Consider the following 9,712-nt stretch of genomic DNA (forward strand, 5'->3'; position numbering starts at 1 on the left):
CAATAAGGCACTTTGCTAGTAGTTGCTGAATGAATAAATAATTCAAAGAATTAACCCATGAAACAATGGTATAGCCACATGACAGAGGTGCAGAGAGGAGACATGTGATAAAGGGCGCAGAGCTCCGAGCTCTCAGGGGGTGCTCTGTGCATCCCCAGAGGCTCACAAACGGATGCCCATTGAGTCTTGTTCCAAAAAACTTCTAGTTCACATGCAGCTCTCCCTGTACCTCCTCCCCACCCCAGATGGCTGGTGGGCAGAGCTAAAGGTCTCAACACTCTAATCACTGGCCTTTCCAGGGATCAGCCCAAGCCAGACTCTCTAAACACACCACCCTAAGTCACCCGAAGAGCATAGGCTCAAAAGGGGCTGCCTAAGAATGACAAAACTCCCCCTATTCTTTGGGAATTTCCTATTCTTTAGGAAATTCCAAGGGTTTGAGGAACTTTTTGCTAGGAACCAAGGACAAAGACTAAATAGATTTCTCACTGTACCACACTCATCACAATGTTCAACAAAACCTTCACCATTCACCAATGAGCAGAGGAACAACGACCAGCCCAACTGTGGATAATCAAAAAGCTTGTCAATGTGGTAATTATATCAAATCTTGGGAGGAAACTATCAGACTGTACCTGTAGACAGATAGCTGGAGGGAAGCCAATTGGCAAATCTTGCAAAATTTGTCCAGAAGTAAATGTGTCACTCTACCCTAGCAACAGAAACTGGAGGTTGCTTTCTTTTAATTTTCTTGTAAAGGTGATAGTTTCTTTCATTTTCTTCCTCTCTTTCCTTGCTCATTTGGTAGTTAACGGATCAGCAACATCTATCACCTGAATGCCCTGCCAACTCTATGATCCCTATTCGTCCTTCCTGGGGACCTAGGGTACTGCCCAGCATGGCTTCCTCATTGTCCCCTGCCCATTACACAACCAGCTTCAGCATCCAGGGCTCAGAAGCAAAACATACTAGGATCACCCCTGGCAAATGGCAGAGAAGCTGAAAGGAAAATTTTGACACAGCTGGGAGCTTTGTCCCATCTGATGACAGAGATGAGTTATATGAGTTATATTTGGTTAAGGACAAAGAATAATAATAATATACTTTTTTTTAGCACTTACTATGTGCCAGGCACTCCCACAGTTTATCTCATGTAATTGTCACAACTAGCCCATGAGGCAACTCTCATATCTTTTCCATAAAACAGATGAGGAAAATTGTTTAAAGACTTTTTTCCCCTCTAAACAATAGGCACTTTATTAGTGGCTGGAATGGAGCTATAAACAGGGGTATGCAAACAAAACGAGGGTGGGAGAAGGAATGGGGTAGGGCTGGAAGCTATTTGGGATCCTGGGATGAGCAAAGATAAGGTGGGGACCTTGGAGGATTGCAAAGGAAAACAGAAAACCAGTTCTCCTGAGTTCCACTAATTTGGCAAAAGGATCCTCAAGGTGAGGTGACGGGACACAGGAACTCAGTTTTCCTTCTACCCGCTCCCCCCAAAAAGTCCCCTGGGTGGATTCCATTTCTCTTCTCCCTCACAAAGAGAGCTGTGTCAATAACTGGCAGAGGAAAGCTGAGGAGAAATTACACCCAACTCCTTCATTAGGTCTCCATTATTACAGGCACCAATCCCCAAAGCCACTGAGGATAAACAAAATCCCGGCTTTTCCCAGGTAGCTGTATTTTATTAGATTCCACACAACAATGCCGATGTAGTACTTCCTTTCATAAAGTGCCACTCACTGAGAAGTCATTTCCTCCATAGGATATTTTAATATGTCAACAGTTTTACATTTGGCTTCCAACACATGAGTCACAGAAAAACAAGTGTAAAACCATAATCCCTCATCTGAAAACCTGGAGGTCAAATGTGCTTTGGAGGTCAGACTTTGGATTCTAGAAGGTCATTCAATGCATTTAGTACACATCATATAACACTGAGAAATCAAGCTCATTAACATTACAGCAGCAAAACTTAGCATTATTCCAACCAAGTGAAATAAATATATACTACAGATTCTCGGATTGGTTCAGGTTAGGTTTTACCATCACCGGAGTATGTCCAAAGGCTGGGGAAAAAAAAAATTGGTATTTAGAGTTTTGAGAATTTCAGAATTGACCATAAAGAATTAGAGACAAATACTAGAAACAATAGTAACCTAGTAATAATTAACCTAGTAGTAATGAAAGACATACAAAGTCAAACAACCAAGTTTTGCCTTACAAATTAACAAAAATGTTTTCCAGAGAAAACATTGTTTCGATCATTGCTGTGACTGTTGAACAAGAAGATTATCAACACTGGTGTCACCACTGGCCTCAAAAAAAAAATTTTTTTTGATCCCAAAATTGCCTTTTCAAGAATCCATTTTCTGTGGAAGTCATGAATATCCAGACAGAACAGAAAACCAAGCTAAGTACTGAAGCAGTTTTAAAACCATTTAAACATAATTAGCAACAACCGAAATCACTTAGATTGGAGACACAGTGAGGTAGTACATTCAATCCATATCATGGGGTGTTATTATGCAGCCATATTTTTTGAGTGTGTAGGGAAATGGAGAAAGCTTTTTTTTTTTTAAAGATTTATTTTTTTATTATTTTTTATTTATTTATACATGCACTGGGTAAGTCAGAAGCGCGGGAGGGTGAGAGAATTCACCAGAGCCAGAGCAGGGAACAGAACAGGCAGACTGACGTAGAAATACACTGCTGAGGGGAGCAGCGGGCGGCAGGAGAGGTCTGCGCGCCATGTGGGACCCTCCTCCGGTGGCCAGGGAGCAGCCGGGAATCAAACGGTGCTGCAGAGGCTGCAGGCAGCCTCGCAACCCAGCGCTCAACCGCTGCGCCACCGGGGAGGCCCTGGAGAAAGCTTTATGTATAACACTAGGTGAAAAGGCAGGATCCAACGTTATATTTGTATTATGAGCCTATCCAAGTTAAAAAAAAAAATGCATATAGAGAAAACCAGAATGAAATATGCTAATAGGGGCAAGTGATTTGGAACAATGAGATCAACGGTAATTCTCATTCCTTCAAACTTTAAATTTGGAGGGAATTGTCTATAAATATCAAGTGCACTGTCTTTTAACTGAGGGAACATAGGAAGAGAAGGCTTGCCTCCTGAACTCCCAACAGCAGCAAGAAACTCGTGTATCTGAGCTGTCACTCAGGGCTTTCATGTATAAATTCACAATGACGCTTTTTTTTTATTTTTTAAATTTTATTTTTACATAGAACTTGGGTGTAGGCAGAGGTACAGGGGTGAGAAGATTCATCAGACACCAGAGTGGGGAGCCGAACAGGCAGATGTACTGAAATACACTGCTGAGGGGAGCAGTGGGCGAGACAGGAGAGGTCTGCTGCACCATATGTGGGTCAGCTCCCTGGCTGGGGATCGAACTTAGGTCACAGTGTTGATAGGGCTGAGACTTAATCCTGTAGGCCACCAGGCAGCCCTCATTACAAAAGCAGCACCATCTTCAGAATGAAAACCTTATAGTACATGTGGTCTACAAGTACTAGGTAGTTTGGTTGACACTATAAGTCAAGTCTAATGGACACGTTGGAGAGGAACTACAGAAAAAGATATACAGGACAAAGGATATATACCACTTTGCCATTTGCCAAGACTTTTCAGAGTTTATTTGATCACTAGCAGCCAGCCAGGCAGATAAGGACAGGAGATGGCACAGGCCCATTTTACAGGTGAGGGTAGGGGATCAGAGAGAGCACCCTCCAGAAATGGTGGGGGCTGCTGGTGACTTTTGAGGTTAAGTCCAGAGCTCTTACATAAAGCTTGGTGCCCTTTCCTTAGTGATTACTAAGTGCCATTACTTTAATGATTCTTTATAATGCCATAGAATAAAAAGAAAATTTTCACTTGAAAGAAAAACAAAATGATTTTATAATAATGATAGGCTTGAGAAATGAACAGATTGAACACAAAGTCAAAATCCAACTTACATATTTGAGAGACTTTTTCAAGTTAACTTCTCACAGACAGTTTTCCCATCTATAAATACAGGAATAAAATTATATAACTGACCAAGTGTTATAAGAGTGAAATGATCTGAGAACATAAGGCAGAACCTGCCCCCAAAACAGGTCTAATGAACACTGCATTCATTCCTCCAAAAAAGACTAAGATGCTGACAATGTACTAATTCCAAATTTTGATTCAAGTCCTTGGTAGCCACACAAGACTTACTATTCCTACCTGCTTTCAGCAGCCCACCAAATCTTTAGCAACTCCTCAAGTAACTCTCCTAAAATTATTAGAAACCACTCAAAATAATAGTTTTGTAACCATTTACAATTTAAATCATTTTGAGTCATTTAAATATTTTCTCTTTTGCCCCAAGATGTAACAAAACCAGTATCAGAGCCAAACAAGTCTATAAAAACAGACAATGAAATTTTTTGTTTCTGCACCTGGGACTTGGGCCTCCTTCAAATCCAACAGCTGAGGGCCTCCCCTGTGGCGCAGCGGTTGAGCACTGGGTTGCAAAGGTGCCCACAGCCTCTGCAGTGCCAGTTCCATCCCCGGCCACTGGAGGAGGGTCCCACATGGCGCACAGACCTCTCCTGCTGCCCGCTGCTCCCTCCGCAGTGCACTTCATCAAGTCTGCCTGTTCTGTTCCCCGCTCTGGCTCTGGTGAATCCTCTCACCCTCCCACGCTTCTGACTGTACCCAGTGCTTGTATAAATAAATAAATCTTTAAAAAAAACATCCAACAGCTGAAACTAAAATAGTTTATTTGATTCCTTTCTTTTGGGTGGAAGGAGGGAGGGAAACAGGGCACTTTTCAAATTTTTCATTTCCTCTTTAAATTTAATGTAGGCATAGAAACCCAAGCCCCTGCGATGCTCTCTCGAAACATCCTCTCCACCCTGCATTCTGTGGATGCTCACCTAGGCAGCCACCTGGCCAACAGGAGGACACAGGATTTAATGAAGTCTATCTTTAACGTGGAAATGAGGAGTCAGAAGCCTGGCTGGAAGCCCACAGAGCCCAAGAAGAGTAAGTGCACTTCTTATACTTTCCCTCCCACTCCTTACTAAAAGGGCCACACCCACTGTCTAGAAAATAAATAAAACTAATAAGCCTAAGGGTTGAATAACCAGAGAACTTGAGGACATCAGTAAACCAAGACGTGGAAAATCATCCTTTCTGGTACTTGTGGAATCCAGTTTCAAATGCCACTGCAAAAAGATAAGCTTAATGAGATTCTTCTACTGAGCAAGAAGTAAAGAGACATCACCACTACCCACTGTGAAGTCATCTGTGCTTTCCTCTGTCTTCCCAACTTTTGATAACCACATGCTATTTTATGATGTCCCAACCCACTCCCTATCTAAGAATCTCATCAAGAATGCTGAGCCGGATTTCTATTCTGTCTTCTCTCTGGAAAGCAGTGGGGTACAGCGGGAAGAAGGTGAACTTTGGAATCAAGCAGACTGGTTATCAAAGATAAAGATACACATACCTCTTAAAGGTTCTGCTTCTCAGACTGAATGCTGACTCTCACACTATATGAGGTTGAATAGGTCGTTAACCTCTCTGCGCCTCATCTGCCTCTGGGAAGAACTTCTTAGGGTTATGACAAGTAAGTGTAAAAATACATGTGACATGCTCAACTCAAAGCTTGGCACATAGTAGGCACTCAACATTACATCCCATCTTTCCAATTCCCTAAAAGACTCCTTGCAAACATTAACACCCTCTTATTTAAGGTCTAAGGGGATCAAATGTTGGCTGATCAAGGCACCTTTCTCCATACAGGCCCCAAGTCACACTGGCACATGTGTACTCTGTAACCTTTGCTTTTTAGACAGTTCCCTCTAACCTGTTACCTTTCATCAAAAAGGTTACTGTGTATAAGATGAGCGCTTTCCTCATGGCATTCCAGTCCTGAGAGCTGTGAGTGGCTCAGAGATCCACTGGAACACAAACTTGCTGGAGGGATGGATTTCTCCCACAAATGACATATATTATATGCTGAATGTTTTAACTATTTTATTCCCAGGTTAAGCTCTTCAAAATCTTCAACTGACTCTAGCCCTATAAGTACTGCCTAAACCTCAGGTCCAATTTGAAACTGATGATGCGCCTACCTGTCTCAGTTGTGAAACAGGATGAAAACCAAAATCTCCCTTCCATAAAACATGTCACCAGTTGCTATTTCCCCAGGCAGCTGAAGGAAATACCGTTCTGTTTAATAACGACTCAGGAGACATTATCCACCCCATTCCATCCCTTCCTAACACGTTCTGGTTTCTATGAAAAAGTGAGGGCCAACATGAAAAGGCCATTTAAAAGCTGCAAACTACTGGAACCTTCTTGCAAGTGAAGAACAGCGTGGGCTTTTATGGAGGAGACAGTCCCCTTGGAAGGCTTCCAGTAGCTTATTATTTGAACCTAAAGCAGAGCTGCTCAAGAAGCTCTTGCTGACGTAAGACTCCGGGCTGTGGTAACCCCAATTGGCCAAGAGGGTATACGTTTATTATTTTTTTAAACTGCTACAGTAAGATGGCAATTAAAAGGGGGAACAGTGGTAAGAATCCCTGGTGTCTATTGTTATAAAAACAAGCGTGAGATAGGAACTTTGAAAGTTACACCTCCTCTTAGATTTCACTGCAAACTCCTGCTCCAACTTCAGCGCTGGAGACAACATCATCTCTAGGGTGGCTTCCTGCGTCGACCACAAAAAGTGGCCAAAGAGTTCCTTTTGTGGTGACTCAAAGAAGGAAAAAAAAAAAACACCTAAGTTTACAAACACGTCTCCCCTTCTTCCTAGCCTGACTGATCCACAATACGCGGGAAGAAATCTGAAGTCCCCAACCTGTTCCAAGGCTCCATCAACCATTAAAATAAATGGAAACTTGGAAAGGAAAGAAATTGAAACTCCCCAAGGTTTTAGGATACGTATTTTTAAAAGGGCGGGCGGCGGTGACAGCGCACCCGGTCCCCGGTGCCACACACGGTCTTCCGCTCGCGGGGCCTTTGAGGACTGGAAAGGGGTTTGCGGGGCTCCCCGGGGGTCCCAGGGGCTCCCCCACCCCCCGGGCGGAAGCGCACCCCACGAAGACAAGACCAGGCCGGATCCCTACACCCCTGACAGCTCAGGGGTGCGGGAGGAGGGGAACCGGTCCTCGGAGGAATCGGCGAGAGGTGGAGGGGGGGAGCCCCGCGCCGCGCCCCGCCGCCCCCGGACGGCCCGAGGTGCGCGCGGGGACCCCGCGGCCGCGCCAGGACGAGGGCCCCCCGGTGCGCAGCGGGACGGCCGCCCGGCTCCGCGCCTCCTCCCGCGCGCCCCAGCCCGCGGGGCCACTCACCCGGGGCCACCAGCGGCGAGCTCGCGGCGCCTCCCACGAAGACAGCAGCGGCGAGCGCGGCGGACCCCGGGAGTCCCCGCGGAGCCATCGCCGCGTCCCTGCGCCTCCTCCCCAGTGGCGCGGCGTCCCGGGTTCCGACAGGCGGTGCAGCTCGATCTGGCGGGCAGACCCAGTGGCCGGGTTTGGCCTCTGCGCGCCGCGAGTCCCGCCCCGCCACGGACCGGACCCGCTGGCCCCACCCACCCGGGCTCGGCCGGGCTGCTCCCCGCGGAGCCCCGGGCTCAGCCCGCACAGGCGCGCGCCCCGCCCTGGCCCCGCCCCGCCTCCACGGCCACGCCCACTTCCTTCCTAATCCGCTGGCGGCGTGGGCCCGTGGCCCCGCCCCCTCATCTGGCTCCGCCTCTCCCGCCCACGCCCACTTCCTTTCCCAGTGCGGTGGCGGGATTGGCCCGTGGCCCCGCCCCCTCATCTGGCTCCGCCTCTCCCGCCCACGCCCACTTCCTTTCCTAGAGTGGTGGCGGGGTTGGCCCGTGGCCCCGCCCCCTCGGGGCCCCGCCCACCTGGGCCGCGCCCCGCCCCTTCTCGCCGTGCCCGCTTCCTCTCCGACCCGGCTCCTCCTCCGCCGCTCGGATGCGCGGGAGCCCCGGGCCAGGGCGGGTGGCAGCGGCGTGTCCTCCCCCGCCTTGGGCCTTGGGTTCCGGCGAGTGTGGGAAGAACGCGAGGGAGAGCAGGGCAGGGAGCGCTGCACCGGCCCACTTGGACAGCAGGAGAGTGAGCATGATCTTTTTTTTCTTGGGCATATCCAGCTGGCATGCTCGGTGCTAGTGCAGGAGGAACGCAGCCTTAGACCTCAAGTTCCACCGTCTGAAAACTAAGGAGAACATCATTTAAACTTCTGCCGAGCTCCTCTTCCTATCTTTAAGTTGCTCCTTTTAGGGAAAATACGACAGCATACCTGCAGGAGCAACTGGTCCCTTTTTCTTTTATCGTGTGCCCACATACTTTCACTAAGTCTCTCCCCAAGTGCCCAGTGACGTATTATCTCCTTATAGCCTCACATCAGCTCTGTGAGGTGAAGAGTATCTCCATGTCACAGGCCAGGGAGGAAACCCACGACCCGTCAGGCCGCCGTGATAAATTGGGATTAGCCCGTCTCCATTGTGTTGGTTCACTGCTGTGCCCTCTGTGTCTGGCACACACGAAGAGGTCAGGGTGGGTTTTGAAATTGAATGGTCATGGCAAGAATTGTTTACGCTCGGAATCTCTCTATTGAGACTCCTGAGTCAGGGTAGTCAGGAGGCCTGAGCCCTCAGCCCTGGCGAGGGTGAGAAGGTAGAGGCTGAGGGTTTCCACAGAATGGGACTCTTTTGGGGGCTGACTGAGAGGTTCCAAATTTCAAAGTGAGACAGGGCAAGCTAGGGTTATTAGGCAGTTTTAGGGATAGTGCAGGAGGGGACCTCTGAAAAATTTAGGGAGGCTTCAGAGATAAGGACAAGCAAGGGAAAGTAACCCATTCCATTAGGAAAAACAAACATGCCAGGACCAAGGACAACATTGTTAATGCTGGTCCTGGTTTCCTTCAGGTGGTAAAGGGAGGCGGAGATTGGAGAAATGGAGAGTGGTTTAATTTATGGACACATTAGAAGGGCAGCTGTTTAACTTCAATGCAGGGATCCCATCCAGGAGACTGGGCCATAAATTTAAAGATGCAACAAATGGGGAAAGAGAAAGCTGTTAGATAAGGAATGTGAAGATCCCCACTCAGTAGCAAATTGAGTGAGACAGCCGAGAACTGACCAATCACAAAGAGACTGGGGCAGCTTTAGAATAATGAGGGAAAAAAGGTATATATTCCCTAAGACAAGACTCTACTTTGGCTTCCTTGCCCCTCCCAGTCCTGGTTCCCTGGCCTGGGAGTCCCACTTTATTTCTGCTCTTTTTCTCCTCAATAAACTTTTTCTTCTAAACAAACCTGTCTCTTCTCGCTTGCTTGCCTGAGCGTCTGCGGAAGTTCCTGCTGCGGCTTCGTGAGACACCAACCCGTGGGGGTCTAGCGGCTGGGGCTCAGCGCTGCCCTGCAGCCTGAAATCCGATCCCGGCTGGGAGACTAGGCCTGACAATTCCGGCATCAAAAGGACTATTTATTTTCTAATTGAATACTTCCCCTAGTCTACTAGTTTCTTAGCACTTGCATCCAGGTGGGAATTCCCACTGACAAGCTGGGCCACTACCTGTGGCAGGGCCTGAAGAATGCAGTCTGCCCTTTGAAGCCAAGGGCCAGCCCTGTGTCCTGTAGGTGGTTGGGCACATCCTGCAGTCTGGCAGACAGAGCAGTTCTAGAACCAACATAAATCCTGAGGTTGGATGCAAA

General features: G+C 47.7%; 1 protein-coding gene across 1 annotated transcript in view; it reads right to left on the reverse strand.

Moving 5' to 3' along the window:
• The window catches only part of RELL1 (RELT like 1), a 57,634-nt gene extending 50,114 nt beyond the window's left edge, over positions 1-7,520 (reverse strand). The window contains exon 1 of the mRNA XM_037529286.2: positions 7,342-7,520. Within this exon, the coding sequence (XP_037385183.1) occupies positions 7,342-7,429 (88 nt within the window). The 5' untranslated portion in view covers positions 7,430-7,520. The remainder of the gene's footprint in view (positions 1-7,341) is intronic.
• Positions 7,521-9,712: the final 2,192 nt, after the last annotated feature.

The sequence above is a fragment of the Talpa occidentalis genome, unplaced genomic scaffold (genome assembly GCF_014898055.3).
Source record: "Talpa occidentalis isolate TD23 unplaced genomic scaffold, MPIMG_talOcc4v2.1 talOcc4.6, whole genome shotgun sequence".
NCBI classification, from domain to species: domain Eukaryota; kingdom Metazoa; phylum Chordata; class Mammalia; order Eulipotyphla; family Talpidae; genus Talpa; species Talpa occidentalis.